The sequence below is a fragment of the Jaculus jaculus genome, chromosome 1 (genome assembly GCF_020740685.1).
Source record: "Jaculus jaculus isolate mJacJac1 chromosome 1, mJacJac1.mat.Y.cur, whole genome shotgun sequence".
NCBI classification, from domain to species: Eukaryota; Metazoa; Chordata; class Mammalia; order Rodentia; family Dipodidae; genus Jaculus; species Jaculus jaculus.
The window spans coordinates 116,299,354-116,319,857 of record NC_059102.1 but is presented as its reverse complement, the minus strand read 5'-3'; the positions used below and the strand labels follow the sequence as shown (position 1 = coordinate 116,319,857).

General features: G+C 37.5%; 1 protein-coding gene across 4 annotated transcripts in view; it reads right to left on the bottom strand.

The window, feature by feature from the left end:
• Positions 1-20,504, bottom strand: part of Slc44a1 (solute carrier family 44 member 1) — a 224,334-nt gene that overhangs the window by 91,233 nt on the left and 112,597 nt on the right. For all 4 annotated transcript variants that reach the window (XM_045141826.1, XM_045141828.1, XM_045141827.1 and 1 more), the window contains 7 exons: positions 12,936-13,105; positions 10,967-11,056; positions 7,209-7,348; positions 5,824-6,010; positions 4,384-4,549; positions 3,530-3,686; positions 2,339-2,422 (listed from right to left, as the gene is read on the bottom strand). In XM_045141826.1, the coding sequence (XP_044997761.1) occupies positions 2,339-2,422; positions 3,530-3,686; positions 4,384-4,549; positions 5,824-6,010; positions 7,209-7,348; positions 10,967-11,056; positions 12,936-13,105 (994 nt within the window). The remainder of the gene's footprint in view (positions 1-2,338; positions 2,423-3,529; positions 3,687-4,383; positions 4,550-5,823; positions 6,011-7,208; positions 7,349-10,966; positions 11,057-12,935; positions 13,106-20,504) is intronic.

The following is a 20,504-nucleotide window of genomic DNA, read 5'->3' as shown; positions in this document are numbered from 1 at the left end:
CAAAGATCTATTCACCCTTAGTTCACTCAGCAGTATCTTTATTTCATAGCAGGGGGAAAAAAAAATACAGACCTTTAAAAATTTGTGTTTCTTGGAAAATTTGGACAGCTAGAAATTGTCTGTTAACTTATACAACAATAGATTGTGAAATATAAACAGTGACTGCTTTCTTTACATGACCTCTCCAATTTATAGCCTCCATACTCTTGAGGAACCCCCCTCCCTGCAATCATGTACACTTCTTAAACTGGCCCTTGATGCATTTGAGATTTCCAGTCCTGCTCAAGGTTTTCCACAGACTGAATGCAGATCTCAGGACAGAGTGAAGAAACAGGAAAAATCAACACAGTGGGGCATAATGGACTCACAGTTAATTACTTTCTAAATAAAGAGTACTGGACAAAACAGAACCCCATGTGAAATACTGCATATGTAAAGTATGAAGCCTTGTGTTAGGCACTATGGTAATGCTCCTTAGCCTTATCAATGTTACTCTTTCATGGCAACTTGAACATTCCAAGGAAAATTTCAGATGGTCTGATATTTTGGGAAGTTATGGAATCTCCAGGAGGTGGGGCTTAGCTAGATGAAGGAAGTTGAAGGTTACACCTAGTCCCCAGTTCCTGCCTTGTTCTCTGCTTCCTGGTCCACTGTGTGAAATGAAGCTTCTGCCATATACCACTATCATAAACTCTGCTATGATGGATGGAAACCTTGAGCCAAAATAAATCTTCCCCCTTTGAAGTTGTTTCTGTCAGGCATTTTGATGACAATGATGTAAGAGTAAATAGTGTAGATATGCTGGAAATAAAAATTACTTCTTTTCACCTTATTGACTGTCTTATTTCTTCCTTCACGGTAGCTGAAGAGCTCTTGAAGGGATTCTTACTTGTAACTTCATATTCCCCTATGGGTCTTTTAAATGTCAAATCATCACTGATATAACTGATATTCATTCTGAAAACACTGACAGACCACCTAATGTGTACCAGGAGCTTTGCTATTCTCTTGAAAGACAAAGAGAAACAAGAATCTTGCTCTTAAGATGATAAAGAAGATACAGACGGTTTCAACTTGAGTGTTTTCACAGAGGTAAGAAGTGTCATGGTAGCTCAGGGAAGACTCCATGAAGGTGATGCTCAAACAGAATCAGTAAGGCTTGGTGGGAGCTAGCAGAGTGCTAGAAGGGAGTCATTACAGGCGAAAGTGGGAAATTGCAAATGTAAAAGGTATCTGGAAAGGTGGTGATGGGTATAAGACTTAAAGACAAGGACCTTTAGGGTGTTTATACCCACTCCTCACATTTTTATGTAAAAGTGGCTTAGATCCAAACCCAATTTTAAAGAAAAAAAACTTTCTGGTTGCTATGGGTATTACTAATTCTCTTGAAATGAGCTTTCAAATAATTATACATCCACTGAGAGAATATTACAAACTGCATTTTGGTAACAAAATATCATACCCACTTTCTGTTACTAGCCATGGAGCCCAATAAAGTAAACTCCAGGCATGCTCAGTGCCATGGCCATAGACTGTCATCTTTTCACTAGTGGAGTGAATAGAAAGTGTAATGTGCAAAGGTAAGTATAGACAAAGTCAATCACTTAGAGGTAAATGGAGAGAATGTCAATTCCATCTTTGGCCCATTAGATGAGAGCTTCAATGCATTAACATTGATTTTTAGGGGATGGAAATGTAGTTAAAAAATAAAAAGATGAGAAGAGTACTTCACAGTAATTCCTAGTATCTAGACAAAGACAGAGGCCTAACTGAGAAATAGCATTTCCTTTGATAAGAAGTCTCAGGCCAGTATCATAGTACTTAGCAAAACAAAACAGCAACAACAAATCATCTGCATAGAGCAGAATTTCAGACAGTAAGAAAACAGTAAAAATGGAAGAAGTATTATCAAGGTTGTACTAAATTAAAGCTTTCAAACATGTAAAATAATTCAAGAATGACAGTCAAAGCATATAGACCTTTAGGGAAAATGAAAAAAAAAAAGGGGAATTAAGAGTAAAGTAATAAATGTCTAAAAAGATGACCCCAATGATGTTTAATCCATGTTTTAAAATTAAATGTAACATAATAATGATGTTAGTGAGCACGCGCGTGCACTTGTGCATGAGTGTATGTGTGTATATACATACATACATACACACACACACACACACACATATATATATATGAAAAGTATTAAAATAGACACATTTGATCAAGATTCAATGTGTAATGCCATAGAAAATATAACCCTTTCAATTAAGTTCAATTATTTTCTCATTGAAAAAATACTAAACCTGTGCTTCTAAGTGAAATAGGTAGTTTTGAAATACTTTACCTGATTTAAATAATTTAGGCACTTTTCAAGACACCAAAGGCAACAAATGCAAGATTTCAGCACACAGCGTGCACAAGCATTTTCCTGGTCAAAAGAAAAGAGTAAAACAATCAACATAAATATCAAATCATATAAGACTTCAAATGCCAGAAAAATAAAAATTTAAAAGTCACAACCCAAGCTTTAAAGTAAGCCTCCACTTCTTTCCTCCTTATAATATAATGGCCACATTATTTTTAATCTATTCAAATCAACATCTATTTAGTAACTAATGCATATAGGATATAGGAAGCCACATAAAACTAGTGAAGAACTTACAATGTGTAAAAGAGAAAAATATTAAGCCCCAAAAAGGTTAGAATCAAAATGTGGAGTAGCTACTATGTGCTCAGAGTGAAAAGCATGAAAATAGTGCTGTTTGGAAAATGGGAGGTAACAGGAAAGGTTTGTAGGAAGAGGTGGTCTTAGAGGTAAACTATATTCAAATCCATGCTTTTTCCACAGTCAAGGGTAGGAAATTCCTTATATATTTTAGGTAGCCCTCTGTAAGAAGCACAGTTTACATGTGTTTTCTTGTCTCTTCAGTATGTCAATTGTTTCCTTTGCTGCAGAGAAACCTTTTAGGTGGATGTAATCCCTCCCTCCCTCCCTCTCTCTCTCTCTCTCTCTCTCTCTCTCTCTGCACAAGCAGGCTCTTGGCAACAACCTTTCCCACATCAAGGTCATGAAACATTTCCCATTACCTTCCAGTTAGTGGCTCACAAGCTCCTGTTAGACATGACTAACTTTTGGTTCATGATAGGGAGACTGAATACTCTCACCACAAAGAAATTATGAACATATGGGTTTGGATGTGTACTTGACTACTGTCCAATGTATACACATAGTAAAACAATACACTGTACTCCACACATGCATGATTATTATGTGTCAATGAAAAATATTACAAAGAAGAAAAGGATCAGGAAGAAGTTCTAAGTCAGCACAGGAAGTACAGGACAGTTGGCGTCCAGAGACTAGATAGGTCTTGCCAGAGCATATGGAGCGTATGAGTGAGTGACAGGGAAGAAGGCCTGGATTTCACTGTGTTCAGACTGAAGAAAACAATTGTGACCTTGCATTGCTTCACTATATGTTGAAACAAGACCAGGATTATGCCCAGTGGAAGCCCAGCGAAGCATCTCCCCTTACCTTTCCTTTAAGCTGACTGTGAATGTACATTAGGATCATTCGTGGAATCTTGACTAACGTGATAATGAAAGATCCTTTTGCCACAGTACCAAGGTGATAACGAATAAGGCGATTCACAGATGCCAAAATAGGTGTGAAGGGCAAGTTCCTTTTATCCCTATTTTTAAAATGATCAAAAAGGTAATTAAAATAAAGCCTAGATCAGGATGAGAACAAGTACAATTTGGAGTACAATGCAGAAAAAAAGGGAAGGGGATTGTGTTCTTATTCTAGCTTGATGATAAAATGCCAAAGTAACAGGTCACTAATACAAATATTAGGGAGCTGTTTCATACGGTTAATTATTTCAGTTCTTATGGTGACATCATAGTTTCCTTATGTTCTGCAACTATAAATTGAATAAATGTTTAATCTACACAGGGTACCTCATATACAGAAAACTATGCAGCTTATTCCTTTAACACTGAGACCAGAAGTTAGCAAAAGGGTTTCATAATAGTTCTTCTGATCCAAGCAAACAAGGCTGCTGCCCTTTGATGGGCTGGTCTGTAGAATGAAGTATGTATGGCACTTCTACATCCTTATTTCTTTACTAAATATAATCTGAATTATAACACTGCCTGTTGTTCTGAAAAACTTTGGAGAAAATTATAGAAAAGTATAAAGAATAATAGCCTCTTATTGTGCACCCTCCCAGAATTATCAACTATAGCATTTTGTCCTATTCATTTGTAACTATTGTTTTGCAAGAAATAAAACAGTTCCACTAGCCTCAGTCCTATTCTCTTCCCCTCCACCCTGAACATATGACCACTTAGGTGAACTCAGATTTTTTCATAGGTACAAAGTCTCACCTAGTAAAATAGTACGTTACCACAGCTCCTGCCACAGTCATCTGCTGACATGCTAGAATAAATTCACTGATCCAAATCAGGCCAACCACATGGTACCACCACATGTACTGCAGAGGCCCAGAAATTTTGTACTCCACAAAACCCTGGTCATTCTGAACAGCACTGCCTAGGAGAATGTTAAGAAAAGAAAGAAGCAGTGTAAAAACTCCAAGAAATATGGCTTTCAGACATTAAGAGAGCAGGCAGTTTCCCACCTAAACCACAAATTTGCCATGCTATTTTAGTACTATTTCATTATGGGACTTAAAAAGTTGTGAAAATAAGGCTGGAGAGATGGCTTAGTGGTTAAATGCTTGCCTGTGAAGCCTAAGGACCCCGATTTGAGGCTTGATTCCCCAGGACCCATGTAAGCCAGATGCACAAGGTGGTGCACGCATCTGGAGTTTATCTGCGGTGGCTGGACGCCCTCGTGTGTCCATTCTCTCTCTCTCTCCATCTGCCTCTTTATCTCTGAGTCTGTCTGTCACTCTCAAATAAGTAAATAAAAATTTTAAAAATTAAAAAGAAAAAAAGCTGTGAAAGCAAACATTATGTAATTATGCATTGTGATTTCTTCAAAGGCACCAAAGAAAGCATTTAAGCTACTTTATTTGAATACAGTTCTAATTACATTATCAGCTATTTATGCATAAAATTTCAAACAAGCATTTTTCAGTTTATTTACTCTGTAATTATAGATCAAAAGTATCGCTAAACACAGAAATGTTGTAAGTGTAGGCTGTAAGTAAGTATAGGCTGATTGGACAGAAAATTTTCACATACATATAGTATCACTACACGCACTAGTCACAGATACTGCCTGAGGCTAACATCTGATGTTGTGTCCACTATCAGCAAATCAGACCTAACAACAAGCTGCATTGTCTATAGGACAGTAGTCAAGGATATTCATAACTAGAAAATCTGGAGAAGTTAATCCTAGACTGTAAGTGGGCTGTAAAACAGCTCTAGAGAGGTTCTAAAATCATCAGGTTATTCCAGAATGTATCTAATGTCTGAATCAGTCTAAAACTTGCTTGAAATTATTTCAAAATTAGCAAGCGATTCTGGGTCTTAATATGGTACAGATCACATCACTAAGATCCTCTAGAAATTATGAATAGGGTGCAAATTATGGAAAAGGCAGTTCCACTGTTAGATCTGATGGTGGTGACTGGCTCCTTATTAACAAATGTATGAAGAATTATGTATCTCAATGACTGTGTGTGTGTGGTGTGTGGTGTGGGGTTTATGATGTTGGAGATCAAACTCATAACCTTCACACATGCTAGACAAATGCTTTGCCAGTGAGCTTCATGCCCAGATCCTCTCTGATATCTTAAAACATTTAAATGCAAATTAGATTTATCACAAAGAGAAAGAAGCTATGTATTTTATTACCAGTGGTGCCAAGAAAAAGAAGTGTCATGATCCAGTATACCCAAAACAGGACAAGAGCAAAGAAAGTCCAGAAGGGTTGGAAGACCAGTAGTGGCAAGTGTATGAAGACCTTGCCAGCCACATGGAACAACGCGATGGTGAGAGCAACACGTTTGCGCATTACCAGCATTATCAGGAATAAGATAACCTGAATAGGGAGGAGGAAAAGAAAGGGTCCAGTTATTTCTTTTAAGTGGTGAAAACAGAAACTACAAAGTGGTAGAAATTTCTAACTTGGCCCTTCAACCCCCCATATCTAGAAGCATTGTTCTATATATAAATAATGCTTTGAGTCTGTACCTTTATTGCAATATTTGTCATTTTAATTGTAGTATGGTTACTAAATGTCATTTAAAGTTAAGAGAATTTCTTTATTAAGACACAGAATTTGGGCTAGGGTGGGAACATGGCTCAGTGTGTGACTGTGCTTGCTGTGCAAGCATGAGGGCCTGAGAGGGCCTCAGTTCAATTTTATAACACTCATGTCAACATCTGGGCATGGCCATGTAACCCCAGTTCTATAGGAGGCAGAGATCTCATCTCCGTTGGACCAAGAACTCCTGAAAAGTGAAGTCCATGGCACATTGCCCTTTGCTTCCTTGCTTCCCCTCCCCACCTCCAGTACTTAAGGATGATTAACAAGTATCTTTGGGGTCAACAGCTTTACAGTGGCATCATCAAAATCATCATCACTGATGCTAAAAAAAAAGCTTGAGTTTACTCCGTGAAATGTTTTTTTTCTTTCTTTCTTCAGAGAGGAGCTAGTGAAGAATTGAAAATATGAGGAGACTGACCATATGCTGACCAGCAATTAAAAAAAAAAAACTGTAAAACACCTATGTAGTAGATCTCACCGGTATTTTTGATAGAATATATATTGTTTAAAGGCACAGTTTAAAGAAAAATATGGAAAATAATCCAGGGCCTCCAGCCACTGCAGACAAACTCCAGATGTGTGAGCCCCCTTGTACATCTGGCTAACATGGATCCTGGAGAATCAAACCTGGGTCCTTTGGCTTTGCAGGCAAACGAATTAACCACTAAGCCATCCCTCTAGCCCAGAAAGACTGTTTCTTAAAAAGTGATGTTATTATACTATATTGTCAGCAAATGATAATATAAATATTCTAGGTGAAAATCTTCTCAAAAAGTAGATGGTAGAATAAACCATTGCATCAAAGAGCACCCCATGACTGGAAAGGCCTCTAGCAGACTTTGTAATGGGACAGAGACTGTATCTAATGTAGATCAGTTGGAGGAAAACAAAAGCCAGAATCAAGTGTTTAGTCCCTTAGTGATCTGCAAATACACAGAGAGACCTGAGAAACCCATGAGCCTGGACTCACAGTGAACACTGTAGCTGAAATGGCATAGATGAGAAGGGCCCGGAGATTGTCTTCAGCTATCTGAAGCTGTTCAGGAATCACAGTTTCTTTGGGAGACCTTCTTTGCTTTGCATAGAGCCACCATAAGACACCCGTGCCACCTGGAGATAGATAACAATTGTTTTTGCAAAAATCAGTACAATATGTGACATTGAAAAACACTCAATTTTCTGGACCTATACTTCATATCACCACGGAACTTAAACAGTAATAATTCATTAGCTGAGTTGCATGTGGGTATAATTTTTTGGAACCATAATGCAAGTGAACGGGAAATTACTACATTATCTTCTTTCATATTGAGTATTGAGAAATCCTTCAGTAATATCAAAAAGACTTCCTTCAAATGCATTCATTATTGACTATAAAGCCAAAAGAGAGCCCATAGCAATGCATACCTCTGAAAAGAATTAGTAACCTGATGCCTATGCTGACACCATCATGCAATTGACTGAATATCTGAACAACTTATAATAAATGAATGAATGAGGAATACAGAGAAGCCATTCTCAACAATGGTGGGAAGAAAGGCAGGAAATCTCTTATATCAGTGGGTTCTAGAAAGAACCACTTTTATTTCTAAAGCTGGTTCAGAGAGTAACCCGACTGAAGAGGGAGATAAGCCTGATTCCACATAACAGCTGAATTTTCTCTCAGTGTATACTTCCGGGAACTATTCTGACTACCTATAACACCCATCCATCAGGAATGGGGCAGAAAGCAAAACGAAGTACTCACTTTCTCCACTCACTGAGTAAAAATGCAAGGCACTGAACCTAAAGGGCAACCTAGTAAGAACAGTGCTTGGTTATGAAGGCATGTCCAATTTCACATGATGATGTCTGACTGAGATGTTGTCTTAGTAAAAGAATAAAAAGAATGAAGAGGCACTCTAGGCAAAGTTCCAGAAGGCTGAGTGAGCTGAGACTGTGCCTAGCAGGAGAGAAAGACAGCAGCATCTCTAGAGATGGTGAGCAAGGCACAAGTGGTAAGAGATGTGGGTAAAGAATCACCTGACTCTCCTGTAAGGGACTGTAGGGACACTCAGGTGCAGTTATATTTGGGGGCTGATTAAGTATCTCTAAGAGACTAAAAAAAGCAAAGTAGACTAAGATCTATGCATATTAACCTGACCTCCGTGACTAGGTGAAAGGGAAATTCCACATCTTGTTTGTTGATGAATACCAAGCAAAAACTTTCTTGATGTTGTTGAAGATAAATAAAACAACTAAGAGCTTAAGCATCCAAATTTGTGCTAGAATCTGTGTGAATTCATTTACAGTCATGACCTAAATAGGACAACACTATTAAGTGGCTGTTGTAAACTTCACAAGTATTAATCTGAAATTAGGAAAGTTAAAGAATATATAGCAAAGCAGCAGAGCTGTGATTCAAATTTAGGTTTACTATAAAAACTATACAACCCATCTCAGAGTTAGACATTAAGTTTATAATTTGAAATGGAAAGAATAGTCGAGAGAAGGGAAAACTGCAGACACAATGAAACTGGAATGGCACTCTTCAAGCAGTTAGACACAGACCCACAGTGAGGAAAACTAAAATTGACACTGAATGGGTATCACCTGGTGAACTCTTCCTGAAGGCAAATGGAAGATTATGAAAACTTAGTCATTTTTCTTGAGTTCTTCTCCAAAGTAAAAGTACAGGCACAAGGAATCACAGTGTGCCTGCATGAACCTACACCTAGTGAATCCCAAACTCCCAAGTGAAGGCAAGAATGATTCCCCATAAGCAAAAGTTAGAAAATATGCAAGTCGTAAGTCCTTCATGAATACATCACTTGAATAACAGTTAATATAAAGGTGAGCCAAATTAAGAACCTCAGCACTGAAGCAGACCAAAAATGAACCCAACATGGCTCAGGGAAATTTTGCGGAAGAGGGGCGGAAAGAATGTCAGAGTCACATGTTGGGTCATGATTTGCAGAGACATTTATCATACCAATAACTGGGGGCTAACTCCACAATGCACGACCCATTTTCATTAACAAGGAGGGTCTAATGGGAGGGGGTAGATCACAGATGAGCCTAAATAATGGTACCAAACTGCCTGTATTTACTGAAAAGAAAATAATAAATTAAATTAAAAAAAAAGTAAAAAAAAAAAAGAATTCAAGAATGAAGGTTTATGGGCAAAGTATTAGTAGTCATTTCTACTACAATTAGTTCAAGAAAACCTAAACCTAAATATAAGCCTGAAACTTTTTAAGGCAAACAAATTCTTTAAAAAATATATAATATGTGTGTGTTTGAATGTAAAATGTCCCCCATAGTCTGAAGTGTTTGTAATTAAGCTTCATACTTAATCCCTAGCTGGTGAATCCTTTGCGAAGCGGACACTTGTTGGAGGAGGTGTCACTGGGTAGACCTTGAAGTTTATTAGTCCAGCCCAATGGTGTGCAAAGAAAGCTCACGTTTGCTGCTTCCACCCCACTGATATCTGATGTGACCAAAGCTTCTTGCTCAGGCCTGCTATACTTTCTCTGCCATGATGGAATTTCCGCACAAAACTGTTAGGTGAAACAAACCCTTTCCTCCTGTGAGCTGTTTCTGGTTGGGTATTTTGTCCCAGCACCAAGAATATAACTGCCACCATGTGAAAAAAAAAATTTTTCTTTGGTTTTTGAAGACAGGGTCTCGATCTAGCCCAGGCTGACCTGGAGTTCACTATGTAGTCTTAGGGTAGCCTCAACCTCACAGTGATCCTCATACATCTGCCACCCAAGAGCTGGGATTAAAGGTGTGCACCACAACACCTGGCTTTGAAAATAATATTTTGATTTTAATAATAACCTGAACACAAAACCTTAGTTTATTTAACAGTTCTAAAAAGCAGGAATGAGCAGAATGAAGCAAAGAACAAAAAGGAATCAAAGTTAATACTACATTTAAAAAAATAGGGAAAACCCAAAGTATACCATCTGTCTTTTATAATCAATAGAGTCCAGATTAAACAGCATTTATGAATGCATGTAAGTAACTAGTGTAGAAGTAAATATATAGCAGATGTCATTCAAACCAATGGTGAAGTTTTCAGAGAAAACACAATTTATACAGAAAGACAGAGAAAACAAAATTTGAAGTCATACATTTCAGGAAGACATAAAGAAGGCACCCGTACAAGAAAGCTTATCAGGATTATAAATGTAAGTGGTGACAGATACCATTACTAAAAGAATTTCATAGAAACGTAAAAATTTAACTGAATAATATATAAATATACATGTATAGAAAAATGGTATAGACTTCAAATACTAACCAGGGTGATGTGAGGAGGGAGAATATAACTTTAAAAATATCAAGGTGGGCTGGAGAGATGACTTAGTGGTTAAGCGCTTGCCTGTGAAGCCTAAGGACCTCGGTTCGAGGCACAATTCCTCAGGACCCACATTAGCTAGATGCACAAGGGGGCGCACACATCTGGAGTTCGTTTGCAGTGGCTGGAGGCCCTGGCACACCCCTTCTCTCTCTCTTTTTCTCTCTCTCTCTATCTGCCTCTTTCTTTTTTTCTCTCTCTCTCTGTCACTCTCAAATAAATAAATAAAAATAAACAAAAAATTTAAAACATGCATCAAGGCTAAAAAAAGAAAGCACTTTTTAAGCAGAAAATCAAGCATATGATTTTTGTTTTTACTTTATTTCTATTAGCCACCATAGAATTAGTCAGATACCATGAAAACAAAGAAGAGAATGGCTTACCAAGTGAGCCCAGTATGACAAGAATTGTCAGGATCCATACAAGCACTCTTGATATATACCTGATGATCACCATTAAAATCATGGACAGAACTGCAGGAAAGATAAAAAGAGGACACAGAGAATATTATTTGAAAACACAGCAGATATAAAGAGAAAACCTTTCTACTGTTGTTTTTTCCTAGGGAAATAGTTTGTTGCTATGTACCAGTTTATGGCCACTATTCAGGTAAGAAAAGAAACAACCTGTTCTTTCAGCCTGATTGTGTTCTTGGACCACTTAAATAGTATCTCTTAAAACAAAGGGCACTTAACTCTGCAGGTCTGTAAAGTACAAATAAGAATAGATGCAAATGTGCATGGTAACTCAAAAACAGCCAAGACTGGTGGATTCACCACCAGGAAGACATCAGACATGCAGACATACATGCTAGCATATGAGATGTAGAGGGAATGATGTCATGCTGGTGACCAAAAAAAGTATCACACACAGACGAGATCAATTAGTGCTATATCTCCTTGAATAATCTAATCTATACATTTCAGGACCAACTTCCTTAATGGGCATTCAACAATCTAGATAGAATTTTATCATTAACACTAGAACTCCAGGGGAGGGTCTAACCCAGTCTATATCCTCAATCATAATAGGGCCCAAATCCCCTGACCTCAACTGACTGAACAGCTCTTCCTCAAAACCAAGTAAAAATTGGTTTGAATTATTAGCCAACTTACTTACATATCCCAGACTTAACCATGAGTAAAATTCTCAAAAACGAGAGAAGTTTACCCTTGTGTGAAAAAGATTTCTAATATGTTTTACAAATCTTTTTTCCAAATGATTGAACAAAGATATCTTGTGTTTATATTATCAAGCCTCAAAAGAGAATCATTCTAATGAAAGTAGAATTCCAATGAATTTACAGCATTATTACTATTCTTAAGGTCTGGAAGTTACTTTTGTTAAAGCATTCAAGCATTTCAGAAACCAAGTGATTTTTACATAAGGTCAGTAAAGTAGTAGTAGTAAAGTTTCTTTGGGCCACTTGTAAAGTCAAATAAATGGTTAGAAATTGTATTTAGGAGCATTATTAAAGTACTAACTTGTGCAATAAATGTGCAGGAGCAAAAAACCAGATGGGGACCTGTCAAATATCATAAAACTACATTTTCGTATGGAAAGCATGACTTCCTTTGAGTGAAGTACTAGCTGTGCAAAAGGAAAATACTCGAATATTAGACAGGAAAGGTGCTAACCAGCCTTGTCTTCTCGAAGGACTCTATTGCTGTTAACAGGCACAGAAATGAATTCACTATGTCATGAAATAGTTGTTTTGTTCACACTGGTTTACTTCTCCCAACTAAGGAGGCCTGTAAACTCTGATAACAGGCACTTATATCATTCTAGAATAACAAAGGGGATTTTCTTTCCGTCTTGAAAATAAGATTAACTATCAGCTAAAAAGTTAACTGGCTAACAAGTGGAGATTTCCTAGTTTTTCCAGCAAGACAGTGGTACTATGAACTGTGTCAGTGAAAAGAAAATTACATACTTCAAAAGTAACCTACTAGAAATCTATGTTCTTACATAGAAATATATAAGAGAATACATGACTTCATTTATATGTAAAAATATTTTTGGCATTGTAACTAAAAACAAGAAAACTGTTAATTAAAAGAAGCCTCCTTCTGTCATATTAATGGTAACCATTCACTTAGTAACCAAGGTTTGGGGAAACAATATTTTCTTCAATGACAGAAAAAAAGGAGGAAATGAGTTTCAGATATATATGTATATATATATACACACATACTCTTATGTATATATAACTATATATAATCTGAAACAATTATTCTGGCTATGGGAAGTTAAACATTTTACAAGTATCCCCAGTTGTATTCATATTTTGGTTAAAGACAAAACAGTCTTTTGTAGTACGATGCAATAGCTAATAATGAGAAAAACAATTACCTAGTGATAACAAGCAAAGTCCCAATATAATTTCTTTGCTGGTCATTACTCCACTAATCAGCCTGTGTAAGACACTATTGTCACTGACAAAGGTGATCAGGGCCTCTGCAAACTTGGCATAGCAGGAAATGTTCACAGGAGCACAGCGATGGAAGAATGGAATAGGTGCACTGGTGACACAAGAAAAAAAAAATCAGAAAAAAAATTACTCCTACTTAATATAAATGCCACATCAAACACACAAATGAAAGGTGAATATGGCTGCTATACACTCCACCCTCCACATGTCATTATGGAGCTAAAGGCTGTGTGCTTAATGCTGTGGAGGTGACTGCTATGGGTAGTGATGCAAATCTTTCAAGCTTACCAAAGAGGTTGGAATGCATGCTCCCAAACAGAAGATGTTACCCTCCCCTTCTGAAAAGAAACACACACACACACACACACACACACACACACACTCTCTCTCTCTCTCTCTCTCTCTCTCTCTCTCACACACACACACACACACACACACCTCTACCAGAAGCAAAACCAAATACTTGAGTCTCCTCAATGCACATCTACCAGTCAAGAGGCAGATGGCAAAGCTTACAAATAGGACTCCATTGAACTGAAAATGAATTTTTTGCCATAAGCAAGTTAAAAGTAAAAACACACATGCATTTACATAGAATGTGCTTCCTCTAACAAAACAGCACAGGAAACCTCAGATTAATAAATTGTTTAGGGTAAAAGCTTAATATCACTCTTACAAACAAAGGCATGACAAGACCTCAACATATTGCATAATATGTGGTAACTTAGAACAATAATAGCCATGAGAACTAATATATGGAAATGTTATAATGTAATGATACAAAGAAGGAAAAATATATAATGTAATGGTGATGTGTCTGTGAAGATTATGCTAAGAATGGGAGCACAAAGAGATTTTAATAAGTGAAAAATATGACTTATTAGGGTCATAAAATTCTCATTTTTTTTTCTTAAGTGCTTAGGATCAAACCCTGGGCCTTAGGCATTCTAGGCAAGTGCATTGAGCTATACCCCTGCTTTTTTATTTTTATAATTACTAACAGTCCAAAATTATATATGCCCCAAACCAATTACGTGATACATGCTACATGTATTTCAGGTTTGACATGTGAAGGAACACAGCTATGTATGAGTTTATGCTGTGCCATAAATCTGACTTGTATTACGGTGTAGGACAATGCATATTGAGCCAATGATTGATTGACCTATCTTCCTTCCTTCCTTCCTTCCTTCCTTCCTTCCTTCCTTCCTTCCTTCCTTCCTTCCTTCCTTCCCTCCCTCCCTCCCTCCCTCCCTCCCTCCCTCCCTCCCTCCCACCTCACCTCTCTCCCTTCTTTCTTTCTGTTCTTCTTTGTTGGTTTGTTTGTTTTGCTTTGTTTCTCAAGATAGTGTCTTACTCTAGCCTAGGCTCACCTAGAATTCACTATGTAGTCTCAGGATGGCCTCAAACTCACAGGATTCCTCCTATCTCAGCTCCTGAGTACTGGGATTAAAGGCATGCACCACCATATTCAGTTAACTTCTAACCAAGGAACACGGACATGTTAAGATTTTAAGAGAGCTTGTATGTAAATCAATATATAAATATGCACTGATGTGTTAATTGTTAAAATTTACCATCATTAACATAAACTCCCATTGTCAGAATTGCTTATGGGATTATCTGTCATAAGTCTAACATTGAGATTTTTGATGAGCAGGATGTAAATATGTTGTCAACCTTGTATTTTGGTCTTGTTAGTGGGCACAATTACAAAGGTAGGCATCAAATTCCAAAGTTTTTAATCTCAGTAAAACAACTTTGTATGACCTGAAGTAAAACACTGTTTTCCTTCCTCAAAAAAATTTCCTTTCAAATAAGAATGAGTGAATTGTGTACCAGCTGTCATTATATGTTAGTAAGAAACATCTTCATACTGCTATACTATATGACACAAAATACTTTTAAATATGTGGGCTTACCTTACTTATTTTCCAGTCAAATGGACCCAAAATGGTGTGCTAATATAACATGAATGTGTTTTGAAAATTATCTGTATACCTGAATGTGTGTGTACTTCCTTGCGTATTTGTTAAATGAACTCCCTAGAATTAATGCCAAAAAATCTGATATTCTAGTTAAGTTTCAGGAAGTGAAAGCATTCTCAGTAATTGTTTTCTAAATAAGCATTATGTCATTAGTGATGGGAAAAGGCCTCAAATTACAGAACATTTAAGTGTGAATTTCTTTAAAAACATTACAAAGATCAATAAAGATTAATTATATATTTCTAAGCCAGAGGAGGCTGATTTGTAGCAGATGTCTTTGATGGTGACAAATCTTGTAGCTTACAGTTTTCTTTCTTAATGTTCTGGAGATGCTTCTCTGCCAAGTTACCATCTCTCTTGAAGTACTCTTCTGACCATAGTTCCACAGTTACCTCTCTGTGTATTAGCCTCTTATTTCTGGTGGAGGCTGTGCTTAACATAAACCAGGTGCTCCGTGTTTACAGTGCCCACTCATCTTCTTGGTCTTACACATTCATTCCCTTCTTCCTGCTAGCAATCAGTCAGTAAAAGGCCTAATGCTCCTGAAACTGAACAGCTGTATGTTACTGTCTTTCTCATTCTGTCCTTTAGCTAAGGGTAGGGCCAAGAATTATGATCTTCCTCAGATCCAACACACCAACACCATCACCCAAGAACCCACCCAGAAGCCAGTGACCCCAAACCACGTAGCAAGAGCGGCAGCAGCGGTGGTGGCGGCGGCAGCAGCAGCACAATCATTATGTTCAGCACTCCCTTCCAAACTTATGTAGTTGGTTAGAACAGGAAAGAAGGAAGGCCTACACCTTCCTGCATGTCTGGGAACAAATGCCAAGTGAGATCTGCTCTTCACTTACCCTTTCCACACATTTGGCCACATAGAAACTTCTGTACTTCTGAAAGTATCCTTCAAAGAATTTGGGCAAAATAATAATCTTTTACCCTATAATTTACTCTGTCAATTAAAACAAAAGTCTTGACAGCTCTAAGTTTAAAGGTATCAAGTTATCACAAGCTGATTACCTGTGCTCTCTAGTTAACAGTCAAATTAGTTACATTAAATAACACAAATAAAAGGCAAATAAGAGATAATATATGATTACATTATTTAAAAATAAAAGTTAACACTGTGTCAAAGTATTGTCTTGCCTATCATTTTTTTTCAACATCCCTAAGCAAGAACAATTTTACCAGTTTTTTAATATTTGAATTTTCACTCGTCATTTATCCATTCACTTGCCTGGCTGAACTCAAGTCCTTGCACCATGCACTCTACTCAACTGCACCCCTAGCCCCTTGAATTCTTTTGTGTTGTCGCTATTGTAGTTGCTTGAGTGTTTTATAATACAGGGTCTCATTCTAAGGCCCCAGGCCGGCCTCAAACTCATGGCAATTCTCCTGCCAGAGCTTCCTCAGTACTGGGATTCCAATGCAGGCCACCATGCCCAGCTATGAATTCTTTTCTTATTTTAAAAATAAATTGAGTAATTCTGACATTAAAATGTTTGCTTTATGTTTAATACTTAAATCCCATTTCACATAACAAATTCAAGGTAAATTACCTAATTTCATATGCCTCTGAGAACCTACTATGTGATCATGTCTACTTTAGTGTCTAACCTAAATGACACTGTGTGTTTATAAGATGGGAAGCACAGAGTATTTATTCTGTTTATAGTGTATGTTTTTGTGCCTTCAAAACCCACATACTTGGGCTGGAGATGGCTTAGTGGTTAAGGTGCTTGCCTGCAAAGCCAATGGATCTTGGTTCGATTCCCCAGGACCCATGTAAGCCAAATGCACAAGATAGTACAAGTTCGTTTGCAGTGGCTGAAGGCCCTGGCACACCCATTCTCCCTCTCTCAGTCTCTCTATGCCTCTCTCTCTCTCTCTCTCTCAAATAAATAAATAAAAATAAAAAAAAACCCACAGACTTGAATTCTAAAGAAGTCAATGTGGTTCCTTTAGAAACTGATTCAGTTTCACACAACTGCAACATTAGTTAACAAGAACAAAATGAATCTGTGATGAGTCTTTAAAGAATCTAAAACATTAACTATTCTTAGGCAAACTCTATGTTTGCTTGGCAAACACACTGCCTATTTGCCTTTGAGCCCAGAAATTCACAGTAAATGAGCTCCCCAAAGCATAGAATATAAAATATTCCTTGTCCATGTGCCTTCAAAAGGAAGAAAGGAATCTACATCTCATATAATTTTACAACTGCAGATTAAAAATAAACAACTATACATGATGTCAAGCTTTACTTCGGAAAGTAAAGCTTCTAGTTGTATTTCAAGTTGTACTTCAGAAAAGAACACCAAGGAAGAATCCTAGTAAGGACCCTACAGTCTAGAAATGGCAGGAAGAAAGTAAGCCAAGAAAACAAGAATGTAGAGCCATTTTCATATCTCTCTTTATATATTTTTCTCTTATTTCATTTCTGTACACCTTTAGAAACAAACAGATAAGTAAACCAAACAACCCTAACAACAAAACCCTGGCATATAGATTCTGTAAGAGCTTAGATTCAAATTTTGACTTACAATAAGTAGGTGTACGTGGACATTTGAACTACATGTCCCCATAAACTTACATGTTTTGAATGCTTGGTTCCCAGCTGATGGCAATTTTGGAGATGGACGCTTGCTAGAGGAGGTATGCTACTGAGGAGCAGGCTTACGGGTGCTGTAATCAGCTCCCCCTTGCTAGAGTTAGGCTCACCCTCCTGCTGATGTTTTCCATCTGCTGGGGCAGAGGTGATGTGCAGCCTCTGCTCATGCCATGCTGTCCCCTGTCATCTTGGAGCTTTCCCTTAAGACTATGAGACAAAATAAAAACTTTCCTCCCATTGAAAAGGTGCTCCTCCAGACACAAAATGGCCTGGATATCCATGACCTCACACTGCCTGACACTACCTACACAAGACCATAACTGGAGGAAAAGATCATGACATCAAAATAAAAGAGAGACTGATTGAGAGGGGAGGGGTGATGGAGAGTGGAGTTTCAAAGAGGAAAGTGGGGGAAGAGAGGGAATTACCATGGGATATTGTTTACAATTATGGAAATCGTCAATAAAAAAATAAAAAATAAAAATAAAAAAAGAAAACAGCTTTTGGTCTGATGCTTCGTCCCAGCAATGAGAAGGTAACTAATTATCCTCTCTCATCTTCCATTTTCCTCATCTATAAACTGGGGGCAATATCTATATCTAAACAGGCTTTATGAGGACTAAATGAGATAATACATACAGAAGACTTAGTATGTTGGCTCATTCCCAGTAGATAATTGTAAATGATAATTCATCCTTGGATTCTATACTTGAAAATTCTATACTTGGTTATTTTCACCCTATTATCACATTATTAATTCCTTAGCAGCTACCAACCTTTCTGGCAACTAGAAGTGTCTAAATAAATGTGTAAAGGGAATGTGAATTATCTGTTTCTATCACCTCCTGCTATTTCTGGCTACACATAACAGCACTGTAAGCACACAGGATTGCTATTCTCCATGTTGCATTCATACCTGGCATTTCTCCAACAGAGCTGTGAATCTGGATCAATTGCTGCCCTTTCTAGGCATTTGCTTTTAAAATTTAAAAGCTCACAGGAACAGTAACCATGTGGCTTTTACACGTCATCAGTATTTTACTGCAAGTCTGTTTACAATTGCTGTCTCTAAAAAAGGCACTAGCTTTGGCTACATGTCTCTGGGTATCCAGGAAAGTTAGGGCAAAGGGAAGGGCTCTAGGGAGAAATAGTACTTCCTAAGCTAGATGCCAAGGAGAATAATGGAAACTTAGTATCTAGTACCTTACTTAGGTCTTAAAAAATTCTGTAAGTATGAACATTCCCATTTTATATGAAAAGAAACTTGGCTTGCACATAGGTCAAGAGACTTGTTCAAGCTGGAAAAGAGAACATGGTACACGATCATGCTTAGATTAATCTGAACTCAAAGTTTGTGCTCACATGTCCTACTAGGTTGTCCCTGGGAGGATACAAAAAGGAGATGTCAAAGTGGTCTGTAACCACATTTTTCACGGCACTGAAAAAAAGTTAACATAAAAATAGTTACAGCAGGACTGTAGAGACGGCTTAGTGGTTAAGATGCTTGCTATAAAGTCTAAGGACCTAGGTTTGACTCCCCAGAATCCAAATGCATAAGGTGGCAACATGCATCTGCAGTTTGTTTGCAGTGACTGGAGGCCCTGGAGTACCCTTCTCTTTCTCTCTCTGTCTAATAAATAAGTAGAAATATTAAAAAAAAATAGTTACGGTAAACTATTAGCTTTAGGGCAGAGACTAGGTCTTTCTTTTTGGAGACAGTATCTAACATGATATGTGGATGGGGTAGTGAACCCATGTATTTTTTTAAGCTGATTTATTCTTGTTCTCATACCTTTCACTTTGCTTGCCCAATGTTATATATTTTGGATGATACCAGCTTCTCGTTGGCCTTCTTTCTATAAATTGTTTCTTCTCATTTGCTTTCCAATAGGGTTGGTTCAGACAAAAAGGACAGTATTCTTAGATAGGGAGGTACTTTTAAAAGTCGAACCCACTGTAGAGTCAGCTTTCTGATGGAGAGGTTTTGCATTTCACCTTAGATTGTTGAGGCTGATGACTGTGTTGAGCCAGGTCTGTCCATCTACAACACTGTCCTCAATATTATGCTCTGTCTTTTGTCTGTGTGCATAGCCAAAGCTGAGGCACCCAAGATAGCCAGGGACAGGCAGTATTGAATATGGTGGAGTCAGGGTGGGAGGGGAGAGGATCTGTGGTATGAGCTAAGCCTTCATCCTTAATTATATAGATGCAAGAAACTTCATTCACATAACCAAGACTCTCTGGCTAATCTTTCATAATATGTTTTAGTCTTGAATTGCTGACTATATACTCAATACACAACCCTTTTCTTTATTGTTTGTGATACTGGGGATCAAACCCATGGCCTCATGCATGCTAGGAAAATGCTTTACCACTAAGCTATATCCCCTAGCACTTTTTAAATGTTAGTTTGAGGCAGTGTTTCACTAAGTTGCCCAGGTTGGCCTTGACTCACTATGAACCTCAGACAGGCCCGAAGCTTGTGATCTTCCTGCCTCAACCTCCTGAGCAGCTGAGATTACAGATCTGCACCATCAAGCTGGCTACTGGTTTTTATATATTAATGAACTATCTGCAAAGATTACATTCACAGGACTCCCTTTGCTTTACCTTTTTCCTAGTATTTTCATGAATGTAATTGTCCTAAGGCTATCACTTTTAGGTCTGTCTTACTGAAAATCTTTGAAAATAGTCCTTTTACTTTTATGTTTATAAGCTTTAAAAATCAATTTAACTGATACATCCTTTTTCTACTTCCATCCACAGAAAATTTCAAACTCAAATCAATAAAGCATGTTATAGTCAGAAGTATTACTGAAGTAGACATGATCTGTTTCATGTTCTCATATCTCAAAAGTTTACCTAATAGCTCACTATAACATATCAATATA